Source organism: Lactuca serriola, chromosome 7 (assembly GCF_051521515.1).
Source record: "Lactuca serriola cultivar US96UC23 chromosome 7, Lser_US96UC23_V15, whole genome shotgun sequence".
In the NCBI taxonomy this organism is placed as follows: Eukaryota; Viridiplantae; Streptophyta; class Magnoliopsida; order Asterales; family Asteraceae; genus Lactuca; species Lactuca serriola.
This window is the reverse complement of record NC_136414.1, coordinates 82,886,809-82,903,065: the sequence shown is the minus strand read 5'-3', so window position 1 is coordinate 82,903,065 and position 16,257 is coordinate 82,886,809. Positions and strand designations below refer to the sequence as shown.

The following is a 16,257-nucleotide window of genomic DNA, read 5'->3' as shown; positions in this document are numbered from 1 at the left end:
GAGCCAATGTAGCTATATGCAGGTGGGGACTAGGAATAGGGAACCACAAGCTACCTAATCACAAGCCATGGTTACGGGTGCGGGTGGGTTCCCGATATGGATTATTGCCTACGAAAACTTAAAATGCCCTTATTTGAAGGAGAAAATGCATACAAAGTGGTGTACTAAGCAGAAAGATTTTTTTTTTGATATGCAAGGGTTAGCAGCATCGGGATAAAGACTAAGGGAAGCAGTACTATGCCTAGAGGGGATGGTATTGGCATGGTACTGATGAAGCGAGCATAAAGGGGGTGGTTTTGTAGTTTGGAGGAGATTGAACTAAGGTTACCTGAGCAGTTCCATCAATCCTACGAAGGCAACCTATATGAACAATTCCTCTCCATTAAACAAGATGGGTCAGTTCGTGAGTATGTTGGTATGTTTGAATAGTTGGTGGCACAGTTGGACGGAATTCAAGAACAGGTGTTGGAAGGAACCTTCATTAAGGGGTTCAAAACAAAATTGCACAACACGGTGAGAATGATGCAATCTGCGGGGCTCGGATAAACGATTAAATTAGCATTACTGGTTGATAAGTCGAACCAGGCTAACTAACAGTAGAGCAAGACAGTACATTGCCGAAACTCACAGGGACACTCCCCACAACCGAGGTAGTAAGAAACCAAGGTACTTCCAATACGTTTGCGTAGATAGAATATGGGGTAGCACCAACCAAAATACATTTTAAAAGAATGACAAATTCGGAGTTCACCGATAAAAAGAGTCAATGGTCTTTGTTTTCATTGTGAATGCAAATTCGCACCGGTCATCGCTACCCCGATAAAACCCAACAAGTTATTGGTTGATAAGGAAGATGTAGATCTGTAAACCGATGAGCATGTTCACTTTCCACCTTGAGGACAAGGTGGATTTTCAGCGAGGGGGTATTGATATGAATCGTACAGGAAAGGAGCAAAAAGAAAAGTTCATGGAGTGTTCAATATTTTTATGTTTTATATTTATCTTAGCTTATTATAATTTGGAGTCTAATTAGGAGTCTTCTTTTATCAGTAGATAATTTCGCTTTATGGGTTTAGGAAGGTCAATAAAATGGGTATTAGGGCCGACTTTAAAGGCAAACAAAGTTTTGAATGTTTTCTTTTGTTTTGAGATGCACCTATCTTTTGTTCTTTATTAAGTTAACGAGTATTTTTGGTTTCCAATTCGATTCTCTCAATGTAGCCAAGAAATTAATAGATTTTTACTGTTAAAAAGGATCAGGAGCAGAAGTAAACTAGTGGTACATCTTGTAATTGTTTCCATCATTAACAAAAAGTGTTGTAGATATGCACAAATATTTTATTTCCATGACTGGTAAACAGCCAAAGAGTTATCACCATCATCTTTGTGGTCGTAAACAAGATTTATACCACATTCAATTACCATTACACCATTCCCCATAGGAAGTGCAATGTCAACAGTAACCTCGTCGCCCTCTTCTATCTCATTATTAGAAATCACCCAATGTCTTATGCATACTATGCTTTCTTCATCATCGTCTACTCTGACCACTTGTAAATTAGGACAATATTTCTGGTGGAGGTTCTTAGTTTTATTACGAATTAAATCGACCCATTCACCATATTGCGAGTATGTATATACATAGCCTACATTTAATCCCCTAAGATTGTAAGGAGATGAAGGCACAATAAATGTTATTGATGATCCCTTGCTTCTTTGACTGAACCATTCTGGAATCGCTCTTTGCTTGAATAATATGCTAAATATTCCAAGCTCATATAACATCTGCAAAATCAAGAAGTCTAATTAATATAAACCAAGTTAATTTCATGTCTCTACTCTCTAGATCATCATTAGCTTAAGATCCATGTATGTATGTATGTATGTATGTATGTATATGTTAGAGAGAGAGAGAGAGAAGAACCTGGACTTGAAGTTTCTGCGGTGTATCCCATATGATTCCATCTATAATATGCACCTTTTGGTTTTTCACATGTACTAAATCCTTCCAGCCTAAATTACGGATTATGTTTTCATTCACTTGTGCTAGGGGTTGTACCTTGCGCATGCTTTCAATTTCAACCACGGATACAGATGATAAAGAGCTGATATTTGGTTTTGTCACCGGTTCATATTCTAATTTTTCTAGTGAACTGCAGTTATGGATATTCATATATGCGATCATACTGATACATGATACATACTTTAGGTAATGACAACCTTCCAAACAGAGGACTTCAAGTCTACCAAGGTTTCTCACATTCAAAGAAGTTAGCGGATTCCAACTCAAATTTAACACCTTCAACTTTGTCAGGCTGCTAAAATCCATGGGGAATAACTCGTTGGATAAATTGTTGTTTTTGAGGGATATTCTTACTAAGGAGTTGAAAAGTGAAAAACCTTTTAAACCTTTTTGTATCACATCCACAATGGCATACGGAGATGATTGCGAGTTTATGATAAATTCTCTAGCATTCAAAACTTCTAATGACTTCATATCTTTCATATGGCGTGGATATTCACAAAGATTTGTACAACCACCTACTAATAGAATTCTAATGTTTTTCAACCTTCTCGTGCTTCTTGGAAGCCTTTTGAGCTTAATGCAATAACTCACGTCAAGGAGAACAAGTTTATTGCATAGCTCGATTGATTCACACACCTCAACCAGACTTACACATCTTGTTAGTATCAATCTCTCAAGTGCTGGTAGCCATGAGAAGTCACCGATTCTCACAATCTTGGAAAAACTGAGATTTAAAATCTTCAATGATGGAAGCAACTATTGATTTTAGCATTAAATTAAAAGATATTAGCCATTTGAAGAAAATTAACAGATATTAGCCATTTGAGAAAACTAAATGATTAATGCTTTGGATGTTTGATACCTTTGGCTTCTTCCAAAGTTGTTGCAGATTGCTATAAGACATATCAAGAGCAACCATCTTCTCCATTTGTAGGTCAAAAGGTATGTAACTCAAAGGGAATCCATGCATAGACAACCATCTTAAGCCTTTTGGAAAATGTTTATAGGACCCATGGAGTTGTACATAGTTGAGTTGGAGTAGTCTTAGTTTATCCATTTTACTAAGTGCAATTGTTCTTAAGTCGACTTTGTCATGATGAGAGAAACACAATAAGAATACCCAAACAAATAAGCACCAAATCTTTGAGAAAAAGTTGCAAAGCCGATGAACCTGTGGAAGTTCCTTGGTGGATGTATTTGTACCACCTAAAGTATCATCCTCAACCACTTTCTTGGAAAGGAAAAGGCCTTGAATTTTATTTGTACCCTAACAAGAAAAATAAATATGCACACATTAGCAAATTAACTTATTAATTCATGTGTATGTATAATGCAAAATAATTTATATATAAAAAAATAAGGACACATGTATCTCCTCTGACCTCTATTACCTTATCTTGTTTCAACACATCATATGATTCATCATGATGCCATAATCGACTACGCTTCCATGGCTTCTTAGGTGATTCATGACGAACTAAGTCCCTCCCCATACCTTGAAGTAGTTGATGCATCATTAACTCATTTCTTGGTCCAACAGTTACAAGACACGTATCAATGAGCTTTGAGAACCCTGACGTTGTCTTGATACCACACTCCTTTAGTATCATTTCAGTGAACTCTCTATCTTTTCCAACGAAAAAACAAGCAATATGCTTGAATAATTCCTTCTCGTTTTCGGATCTTAAAGAATCATAACTTATTTGTAGGAACTTTTGTATATCAGGATTTGGTTCTTTCTCCAAAAACTCTATGGCATCCTCCCATGCAACCACATCGTCATTGCGTAAAGAACTGCCTATAACTTTAAGTGCTAATGGATGTCCTCCACAATGTTTCACAACCTTTCTTGACAATTCTTGGTATCGTTCCTTGGGATCATTGCACTTAAATGCATGCAAACATAAAAGTTGTAGTGATTCGGTTTCATCCAATCCTTCAAGCAAGTGCTTCATATGCTTGAGTGATATATTCTTACCAAATAAACCACTCTTTTCAGTCAACGATCCATCTATGGTTGTTATTATGATCTTGCTTCTTGGATGAAATCTTTTTGTTCCAATTAACACATCCAACTGCTCGAAATTATCAATGCCATCAAGAACAAGCAGTGTTCGTTTATGGAGTAGAACATTCTCAATCTTATTGGTGCACCAATTGACGTCATGTAGCTTTTGTAAATTTCCTTTCTGAATGTCTACAAGTAGATGTTTTTGTAAATCAAATAATGTATTCACTTGTTGTGTACATCTCCTTCCAATATCTTCAATAAAGCTACATCTTTCAAAATCATTATAATGCACTTCATAGACATATCTGGCCAATGATGTCTTTCCAATCCCAGCCATTCCCCATATTGTGAGAATATCAGTAGTGTCAGAGGATTTATCTTTTAACCATGATGTGATGGTGTTAACCGATGAGTGCATCCCAATTACGTGTGGGGTTTTACCACGTATGCATTGATCTAATTTACTGCTAATGTTCATGACAATCTCTTGAATGAACACCGTTTCTTGACTAAATAGTAATTGCAATGACAACATTAGAACCACTTCAAGAAAATTAACTTTATATTTTATTTGACTAACTAATCACTGAGTAAACTCCCATTATCTAAAGTTTACGCATAGAATAAAATAAACAAATGTACAAAAGTATGTACCAGAGTTTGTGATATTAATCTTTGTAAAATAGGCAATGGAAGAGGTTACAATGGGCTAACAATTTGCCAAAGGAAAAGAAAAGGTTGGACAAAAATTTGTAAATTTTTGTTTATAAAAAGTTCAATAAAAGTTGTAAAAAAGTCTTTTAAAAGTGAATTTGTAAAGAAAAACTAATTTTCAACAGAATTTGTAAAAAAATAAAAGTTTGGACTAAAAACATAACAAAATTTAGAACTTGGAGAAAAAATATAAAATTGTAAAATGACCTTTTCAAGCAGGTAAAAACAAAAATTAAAAAAAAAAAAAAGTTTGTTTCCATTTTATGCAATAAAATCCGTTTGTTGGTGTTGGTGATTTGACGATACTATAATTAAATACTTTATTTTTAAAACAATGTTATCCTGATAAATAATAAAAGTGATGTACATGTCATATAAGCGCCACCTGAACAAGTTCTGTTGACCAAAACGTACTGAATGTCAATGACCCCCTTCAATTATGGAATAATATTAACTTTTGACATATTTTTTAAAAAGTTTAAGGACCTACACCACGCAACAAAAAAAGCTTAGTGATGATAAAACAAAATAGTTGGTTGGTTAACAGCGACTATCAACTTTTTTTAAGTAGCGTTTAACACAAGAAATGTCAAAAAGACGATGTTAATTAAACAAAAAGTGATGGAAAACTTGTGGAAATATTAGCAAGATTGATTAATTACCAGCCGTTTGCATCCATTCCTTTCAAATCAACAACCTCCACAAGGGCTTCCTTCCATAACTCCATCTTATATGCCTGTTGATTTCTCTTCTGCACATCTATTTCTGCTTCCATCCTGTGTTTATGCTTAGCCATAGCATCTCCATAGCTGCTTTGTTGCTTCCTAACATGTGTGGGCTCCACATGGTAGAAGATCGGAATAACAATATGTTTATAGTTCCTACGTTGCTCAAGGATCAATACCAGTTCATCAAGGCACCATGTTGAAGAAGCATAATTCTTGGATAGCACAATAATGGAGGCCTTGGAAGCTTTGATTGCGCTCTCCAACTCTGGCTTAAGATCTTCTCCTGTTTGGATCTCTTCTTCATCTAAAAAGGTATTGATATTGGCATCCAACAATGCCTTGTGAAGGTGATCAATGAAACTATTACGAGTGTCAACACCTCTGAAACTTAGAAAAACATCATACTTGGTTGGGGAAGGCGATAAGGACCCTTGAATTTGATTGAGAATAACCATGATCAATAATAAAAGCTTAGAAAGACATGATGTATTAGAAAGACATCATGGATTTAATCCCAGGCGAGGAGGACTTGTAATGAAGTTAAATCTAATAATGATCATGTAGACTTTTACCTACTTCTTTGATATTAAAATATGTTCCATAAAATCAGCCATATACCATTTTTAATTTATACTCGAAATAATCTTGTGTACACAGACGCAAGGGAAGTTACTTTTATATAATAAGATATGATCAAAACAAAATGTTTTTGGTATAAAGAAATTACTTATTAATTTCTTTAGTTTTCTTTCAAGATAACAATTATATTTGGAAAAGAAATGCATATAAAATCATGTCAAGGTGAATGATTATACGAAAGTTTTACTGTTTTAGTCTTTATTTTGTGACAAATCCACAAACTCGACGGCTATAGTTAGTTAATTTCACATACCAATAAGGTTTCTAATATTTTTTACATGGCAACAACTACAAGAATTAATGAATTTATAACCAAACTAGATATAGGTTATATTATGCTATCAAATTCATGTATTCAATTAGTGTAAGTCACTCATGCCGCATTGATAAGTTTTGACTTTTAAACAAGGTGATGTATGCCAAATAAATAAGTTAGAAAAAAAGAGGCATATGAAAAGACGTACCCGTTGGACCATAGTAGGTAAGACAAGTCTGACATGGGACCGACACTCTTAAGAAATAATTAGGAGTTAATAATTGAAGAGGATAATAAGCTTTTTAAATTTGTCTGTTTCTAAAGTATTTTTTTGTATATATATTACACCGATATGGTTGTACAGCCTTTTAAATGTCGTCCTTTTAAAAATTAGAGGGACAACATTTAAACGGTTGTAACAACCATGTTAGTGTAATATGTACAAAAAAAAGACCTTAAGAACCTAATGTGGACAAATTTGAAATCTTATTATCCTCTTAGGTCATTAACCATTCTAAAATAGATTAGAGATACATAATTTGTCGGGGATACCCTTTTACTTGTCTGAATACCCTTTTACTTTGACCATGGCTCCGCTACTAGTTGATAAGTTATCTGAAATTTATATAATAACATAAAAGATCATTTAAAAAATATGTTTTCTATAATTAATTAATAAGTATATTTGGAAAATTTTAAAACAACTCTTAAAAAACTAGCCTAAGTAGTTTTTTAAAACGTTAGCTTATACACTACTTTTTTGGCTTGTCTAACATGACAACTTAAAAAAGATCGAAAAATAAGCTAGCTTTTCAGCTAGTTGTGGTGCGCCAAACATAGCCTTAAGCATTAATTTTTTTTTTTTTAAATGACAAAAAATTGTTATGTAACCTTTCAATTGAAACCGTTGGTTGTAGTGAATGGACGACTAAAATAAGAAGATGAAATGATGAAGACATTTAACTAGATACTAATATAAATTGTAAAAGAGTTAAATAAAATTATAAAAATATTAAAAATTGTATTTAAGTAATTACAATCAACCATGCAATCAGAAGTTGGAACCACAAGACTATCCATGTCAAAAAAACTAAATACTAAATTTATGATTTTTTGTAAATTGTAAGGTCTATTTATGCAATTTTTCTAAAAGCTTCTAAGGATTAATGACCTAGGAGCGTTTTGTACACATTAGGTCCCTAGGGTCTTTTTGTACATATTACAACACGTTTGTTATAACCATTTAAATATCATCATTTTAAACGGTAAGAGGGACGACATTTAAACGGTTATAACAACCATGTGGTATAATATGTACAAGAAAAACCTTGGGGACCTAATGTGGACAAAATTATAACATTATTACCCTCCTAGGTCATTAATCAAAATAATTAGTGTTATTTTCTATATTTTCATTTTACTTATTCCATCATGTAAGAAATATTCTTTTGGCATTGAATGTTCTTATTGTATTGAAATGAATGTATATACTATATAGTACATAAGATTACAACTATTATACTCTCTTATCTACAATGTAAACTAATAACAATATAGGAAAACGTTGAAGATAACATTATGAGATAGAAAAATGGTTTACAAAAAAAAATCATAAATGGTCCCTATGGTTTCTAGAAATATGAAGTTTCGTCCTTAAGTTTCAAAAACCTCACAGATGGTCCCTGTGCAATGGTTTCAAAACTTTTAATGTTCAGTCCTTATGACTCACTCCGTCACCATTTAGTCCTTAACTCATTTTTAATAGAATATTACAGGGGAAACTTTGTCCTTTCACTTGTAACCTTCATTCTTTAAAATAAAGATTGCATAACTGATTTTTTGGGAAAACCCTTTACTTGCGATCATCTTCTCTCTTCTCTCTTCCACTGTTCGTTGACTTTTGCACCCTTGAGAAGATCCAAAAAATTTGTATCCAAAGATGGTGACTTGCAGATGTGGGAATGAAGCAATGAAGGTCATTTTGTGGACAAATTGTAACCCTGGAAGGTAGTTTTGGAACTTTTCAAGACGTAGGTTCCTTCGATGGGCTGACCCTTCGATGTGTTTTAGGGTATTGGTAGTGATTTTAGGTTTGATAAGATCAATGAATCAATTGGAATAGAGGGTTGTTATTGAGAGTACAAAAGTGTCGAACTACCAATTTGCATATGTATGTACTCTTACTCGTTTTCCATTTTTGCATCGCGCATTGGTAAACTTCACGTCACGCTGTGGTACTTTCAGTCAGTGCCGTAGAAAACTCTCGTCGTGTCGCGGTATCACTGAGTATGTTACCCCATTTACCCGCTCTTCATAACCATGTCGTGGTCATGCTCCAACCACATCATGTTCTCCGCTTCTTAAGTATATCATCCTACTTTAAGACCACCCCACGGATACTCCATGTTCACGCCGTGTTTAGCGAAGTACATTTCCAATTATCGATCTACTTGCATCTCATATCTCTAATCACTGCATTGTGTATCTCTACATATTCCACAGTGGATCTCACAATCATATATATATATATATATATATATATATATATATATATATATATATATATATATGCTTAGGTTATTGTATTATAACAAATTATTGTGTGGATGTAGGAATGATTGTGGGCCAATCATTTTACTTATTTTAAGAAATTGATTAATACATATTATTAAATTAAAGATAATTAAAAAAATATCATCTAATTTCATTCTAAGGGTATTTTAGTCAATTAACATAAATTTTAAAAAGAAAAATTGCAGATTTTAAGGAATAATTAATTCTCTAAACTTTAAAAATATGATTTTTTGGATAATAAATATATTAATTCGGACATTCTAAAAGAATGTGTTTATGATTATCTTGAAAAAAAACATTAAATGCTAGTAGAATACTATAAACATATATTATCAATATTAATAACTTTTAATGAAAACAAATTTTATATGAAACTAATTTTAATATCTTAAAATCAATAATTACATTCATTCTTAACAAATACAACTATGAACATACATAAATGACATTCATTCTGAAATAATATAAGTAATAATGGTTGACAATTACATTTCTTCTTTAAGAATAAACTGAGAATGGTTAAAAATCAAATAAAAACATTGAAATCTAAGTAAAACACTAATACATTCTGATAGAATATATGTTGCTAATCATTCTGACAAAAAAAATGTTAATCCATTCTGAATGAATATTGTTGCCTTACTTTCCATTCTTCACCAGGCTTCAAATCGAGTTTCCATTCTTCATCAAGCTTCTTTTTTGTTTACTTGATGTTATTTCTTTCATAATTTATAGCTTCATAAAAATTTATAATGTTGCTTCAGCAATGTCTGTACACTCCAAGAACAATTTGAAACAAGGCTAAAATTCTGCATAATTTGTACCTTGGAAAACATGATATCTTCATCTTAATCAAACATAACCACTAAATAAAAAACTCTTTGTGTAGACACATAAATATAGTTTGTCAATATTTGGTGTACTCAGGTTTTACATAAATAGAGATAATTTGGTGTACTCAGTAATTACATCAAACAATTGGTAGCATGATGAATTCTCATAGATTACAACACTTCAGCTCAAAATAAAGTTTAGTTCAGCTTCGGTTTAAAATGACTACGAAAATTTTAAATAAAGGATTACTTACATATGTGTGTGGGTTCTTTAATTGAGGAAGATAATAACAATGGTGGTCTTGTCCATTTAAGAGGTCTTTTTTTTTCTTCTTCTTGTACCACATTATATTCAATAATTAGAATTAGATAATCAACTATAATGAATATATAGCAGTTTAAAAAAGCTGGAGGCACTTAATATGAACTGTTGTAATTGCATTACTGATGCTGTTATGAAGCCTCTCTCAGGTAGCTTTCTAATATGTATTCTAGACAAGTACACGTTTTATCATAAACTTGAAAGAATTTTTAATATGGGGTAATTACCTGCTAAGTGAACCAATCCATTATCCCCAATTCTACGTGAATCCATATTCATGCTCTCCAGCATATGTCAAAGCTTACATATATGAACTTTTGGAAAATATTAGTATGTTAAGTACACATGAATGTTAGAGATTTCACCTTTTAGGTGTGCCAGGACAACATTTGACATATCATTGAATCCCAAGTAGCGCTTTGAGAGACTTTAATTCTGCATAAGTAGACCTCCATAGTTATAAATTAATGAAAATAAATAAAGATACAAATACTTACTTGAAAACTTATCAACCCATCATCAGTATTTACACTAAAAACTAACATTAAATGTTTTACGATCAGTTTTAGTATATGAAAATAAAGGAAAAATATATCTACAACATCAAAATTACAATCAATGACAAGACTAAAGCATCAACACACATACATGTAGAGTAGACATGAAACCCTCTGAAGTAGCAGCTCCATATTGATGGAGTAGAGAATCTTACTACGATAACCCAAACACCATTACAATATTGACAATTGAAAAACCTTAAAAAATAGATTCAAGATAATTTATAACTAGATGGTTAATTTAGTACCCAGTTTTAAAGGAGAAGGTGAATCCGTATGATTCCACAAATATCTCGACTAATATGGAAAAAAAAGTTGGAGTCCCTAAGGAGTAATGGCTAAAAACAGAATCAGGAGAAGTGAGGCATGAGGCTCTTATGATGAAGAAACGGAAGCTACTGTCGTCGAAGGGCTAGAGTCGACGAAGAGAAAGAGTTAACCAAGGAGGCGTTGGAGGTTGGCAGTGTTAGTGGAGGGTGGTACTAGAGGCGGGTGTTGTTGGTATTAGACGAAGGAATAGCAGCGAAATAGACGAAGAGGAAGGAGGCCGGTGGCGGAGATTGATATGGAAGAATCGGATGTCTCTGTTATGATGAAGGAGACGACTTCTTTATGAGGTTTGTGTGTGTTTGTGAGGTTGATTAGATAAAAGGCCAAACAACTAGGTTTTAAGGAGTCAATTTTTTTAGCATAATTATAAGGAATTTAAGTATGAAAGTTATTTTTTATCCTAATTATAAGATTAAATTAATTAAATTAAAAATATTAATTAAAATGTAACATTACACAGATACCCTTTTGGAATGATTAGCCAACAATCATTCCTACATCCACACAATAATTAGTTAAAATATGTGAACCTATCTCTCTCTCTCTCTCTTTATATATATATATATATATATATATATATATATATATGTGTGTGTGTGTGTGTGTGTGTATCTGAATCCCTAAATGTAAAATAATATATATAACTCATAACTATCAGATTAGATCAATTATCATCTTTACTTTATGATTTAAGATTAGGAATCTACTATAAAACCTAATTAACTTAAACCACATATCTAATACCAACTAGTAACACACAAATTTTCAGACCAAGTACACCCCAAAATTTCTCTTTTCTCATTTAAAATTTACAAAAATATAATCTTTGTGTACACTGGCACTCTGGAATACAAGAAGTTATCACAAGGATTGTACTGGCCACAAGTATAGTATTGAGCCGGGCGTCACAATAATCTACCTGCAAATTAGATCATGACAAAAATGTAAGCCTCAAGGTTGTAACGTCTGCATTTCTCGCTAGACATTAATAATATGATGTAATAGTTAGGGTCAACAAATTGTAACCTATTTGGTATGATAAAGGACATTATGTGAGTATTATGTGTTTTATGTGTAATTATTGGTAGTATACGTGCTCATAATGTATAATAAAATATGAATAAAATACACGTCTAAAATAGAATAACGATTAGGCCGAATATCATTTACGAAAGTTGAAGTAGTCATGACAAGGATTCTGGAGATATAAGAAATTCTTAAATCTGAATTATAATGAAGAAGTTACGAGCATTCGAATATTCTCAATTCGACTTGATTGGGCAATGCGCATCGTAAAACATAAATTTTTGTAGGGTACTTTTTAGCCTTAGTAACCTAACCAAAAGCCGTAGTCGTTGTTAAACCAAGAGTGTGCATATAAAGAACGTCTAAATTTGACTTCATTAGAGGAAATTATGATTTTTCTAAAATTCAGCGTAGTAGTATATGACTCAAAAATCAAATTTTAGATAGTTAGATTTTTAGCCGAAACGGTCTAAACGAGAGTTAAAGATCTCATTAATAGGAGTCCAACAATATAAAGATAGCCGAAAACGGACATTAGACGACAATTTATGCATTTTATACTGGATTTAACAGTATAAGCATGTATGAAATAAATAAAGTCAAAGTTAGCTAATAGAGTCTGAATGAAAGTTGTAGATCCCGTAAATAGCTACACGTGGATATAAATAACATTAAAAATGGAGTTTGTATGAAGAAGTTACATAATTTTGAAGTTTGAGATTCGTTGCATGTATGCGCGCCTTGCGCATGACCTTTTAGAAGCCGCCGCACAGCACCAGCCAGAATCTGACACGTGACACCGCACCAAGGCAAGCATATCGACCATATGTGTGACGTGCATGCATATATCTTAGCCAATAAATAGACACCATAAATTCATTCTTTCCTACACAAATCCATTTCACTCGCTCTCTCTCTCTCTCTCTGTCTGTCTGTCTGTCTCTCTCTCTCTCTCTCTCTCTCTCTCGATTCTACCTCTTTTGGTCTGAATTCTTCTTAGAGTTAGGGTATTTTTGGCAAGTTTAGAAGTCCCTAAGAGCCCAGTATCTAGTAGCTATCATCCTAAAGTTCCGCCAGTGCAATTCCCATATTTTTTCTCTAGGGAACCCCTGTAAGTTAAATTACATTCTATCTTACTTTAGTATAATTTATATTTAAATTCATAGTTGTTGTTAAGAATTTATAAATAAGAACTATCAGTAATTCCATGGTGTTATACTGATTGATCTACTTATGGGAGAGGTGTCTAGAATGGTCACATTGGCTTGGTTGTTGGATTTCAAAAAAGCTATTATGCCGAAATAATCATGCCTCCCAACTGTCTTGTCTGGTTGGTCCTTATTTGATAGAACTATATGTTGGATTAGTTGTCTAAGTTAATAACTAAATTTTTATAATCTTGAATTATTAGCAAATTCCTTTTGGGTTGCCCTCAAACATAGTAATGGACTGGATTGCTATTTAGAGAGAGAGAGAGAGAGAGAGATTGATTTATTAATTTATTATATGATTAATAAATTAATTAGAAATCAAAATAAATGATTTATTAATATATTATGAGAATAATATATTGATTGAAAATAATATTATTTAACTATAAATTAATCATAAATTAATTTTAGGATTATTTGAAATACTTAAAAATGGAATGACTAAAGGTGATAATATTCAAAAGTTGAACAATGACCAATTCTAGAACCTCCTTAGGAGGGGGGGGGGGATTCTAGATGGTTATGGGGATTTTCTTGGGCATTAAGGAAGCCTAGGAATCCTTAAGGAGCAAGGAAAGAGGATAATTTTTATCTAAGGAAACATGTCTTATCCTAGTTTCCTTAGTCACCTATATAAACCCTCCACGGGGTTCATAATTTTGGCCATCTCATTCTTTAAAAGAAAACCAAAAATTCTCCTTCATCCTCCTCTCTCCTCTTAAGCCTCCAATTTGTAGGGGTGAGCAAAAATCGAACCAAAAACCGAAAAACCAAAAAAAAAACCGACATCATCGAAACCGAAAATCGAAACCAAAGCAATAACCAACAGTTTAGGTTTGAATTTCACAAAAACCAAAAAATAACGTTTGGATCAGTTTTGATGTAAAAAATCACCCATAAAAACCGAACCGACCCACATATATATTATTTATTATGTTTTAAACTTTTAGTTTTAGACTTTAGACTTTATCCATTTTATTACTTTATGTTTATTTTTAACAAACTGTTAGTGGTGTTAAACTTTGATCTTTTGAACACTTTTCTACTTTTAGAATACTAGAATCCATACTATTTATTTTAGTATATTTAAAGTAGATACGATACTATTTATCGCAATGTACTTTCACTGGGTGTGAACCCAAAAATTAGAAAAAAAAATTAGGAGCTCATAAACCCACGCTTTAAAACCGAAAACCCATAAAACTAACTCGGAAAACCAAAAAACCGAACCATGCAAAAACCAAACCTATATGGGTTTAACCGAAAAACCGACTTTCTACGATTTGGTTTGGTTTTAGCCAAAAACCGACCCAAACCGACCCATGCTCATCCCTACCAATATGCTGGGGTTTGGGTGTGAGCCATTAAAGGCGCGAGACTTCTGTTGCTTTCTTTCTGAAGATCTACAAAGGAAGGAATACTAGTTTATTTGCGATAATAAACTAAGGTACTTATTTTCTAACAACCCTTTAGGGATTTCAAAAATAGCAATGTACTTATAAGGTTCTTGATGTTTAATAGTTGTTTGCAAATCATAGTGAGAACATAGATCCTTTAGGGTGCATGTGAACTTGGGGTTTATGTTTTTCCGCCAAAAATAGTTTTTGTAACATATAAAACCCATCACTATCGGTATGCATTGGAATGATTGATAAGTCTAGTTTGTCATTAGAAACGTTAGGCTAAATCTTAGTGTTAATGATACTAGTTCACGTCAAAGAAAAGGTCAGTTGTTAGAAGCGAAGCTTTGCCTGAATTTCGAGTCGTCACTTTAACAAGTGAGTGCATAGTTACTTTCATCTTACACATAGACATAAAGTATTTAAGATAGTTACATGTTATATGTGCCTATTATCTGTGTTACTGGTATCTATGCTAGATAAACGATTTATACATGTTTTACTTAATTTAAATTTTATATGTATTTTGTTACCTATAAATATATTGGGTAAAGATTGGTAGATGAAAGATGATATAGATGACGAGAGATGAAAGATGATATAGATAATGAGAGGCCTTGACTTTAAAGATGATCCAGTCGTCTAGCGGAGTATAAATGACCACCACGGACTATTGTAGACAATCTAGTGGAACGCTAGCAGGCTCGCAACCTGTAGGTGTTTTTAAACTAAGTGTTCACCAGGTGTACTCCATCCCCATCCCCCATGGTTTCCTTATTGACATATATTGTTAGGGAATCCCCTAATAATTATTATTTATCCCGAATATGATCCTTAGGATAGGTCCCTTGAAAATAGATGTTAGGGACAGATAGTGAGGATAGTGGGAAAGGAGTAATCGGGTTGATGTTCAGATGATAAAATATAATTAAGGGATTTAATTATTGTGGGTTGACAACCCTATGTGATCACTAGGCTCCCAAGCATGGCCCACTCAGCTTCTTGTGTTATATGTAGTCACACAAGAGCACATGTGTGATGATCAGTCGAGGATTTATAGATTATAGACCAGTAGAATGATAGGCGTCTGTAAGGCCTATATTATTTCCGTTTAAGCTTATGTATTATATTCACAATGACATCCCAAATTTTTTAATATAAATAAAATACATTTCCTCGTAAATGCTTTGATAATATTATTATCATGTTTTTTAGGAACAAATTTCACAATATTAGGATATTCTGATTTTAAATAAGCATAAACAAATTGGTCGTTTCTGGCCGTAAAATTTAGGGATGCCACAATGGCTTAGTGAATAATAGCCAAAATAACACAATCACATAGATCATATAAATCACATGTAACAACCCAAAATTTAAAAAGATTTGACTTTTAGTCAAATATTGACCAAAAAGGACAATTTGGTCATTTATGATACAAGATTAGAATATGAATTTGTAACTTTATGAAGATGACCAATATAAGTTTAAGTCACTATAAGAGGTTATATGAGTGAGTTCTAGAGAAAGAATGCATGAGAAATGCATTATTGGCCAAAAGTGTAAAATTGGTACTTTTTATGCTTTTTAGACCTACTTTGTGACTTAATAAATTATGACATGTATAAAT

General features: G+C 32.8%; 1 protein-coding gene across 1 annotated transcript; it reads right to left on the bottom strand.

The window, feature by feature from the left end:
- Positions 1-1,218: 1,218 nt before the first annotated feature.
- Positions 1,219-6,046, bottom strand: LOC145063615 (disease resistance protein RPV1-like). The gene is made up of 5 exons (XM_079011215.1): positions 5,414-6,046; positions 3,418-4,546; positions 2,889-3,293; positions 1,925-2,782; positions 1,219-1,785 (listed from the first exon to the last, which is right to left on the bottom strand). The coding sequence occupies exons 1-5, from the start codon at positions 5,932-5,934 to the stop codon at positions 1,339-1,341; spliced, it is 3,360 nt and encodes a 1,119-aa protein (XP_078867341.1). The 5' UTR covers positions 5,935-6,046; the 3' UTR covers positions 1,219-1,338.
- Between the last annotated feature and the right edge of the window lie 10,211 nt (positions 6,047-16,257).

Excerpts from the sequence above, each read along its gene's own strand:
- LOC145063615 (XM_079011215.1), bottom strand. The coding sequence starts at position 5,934 with ATGGTTATTCTCAATCAAATTCAAGGGTCCTTATCGCCTTCCCCAACC. Across the intron at positions 3,294-3,417 it reads ATGTGTTGAAACAAGATAAG|GGTACAAATAAAATTCAAGG; the intron begins GTAATAGAGGTC and ends TTTTCTTGTTAG. Across the intron at positions 1,786-1,924 it reads CGCAGAAACTTCAAGTCCAG|ATGTTATATGAGCTTGGAAT; the intron begins GTTCTTCTCTCT and ends TTGATTTTGCAG.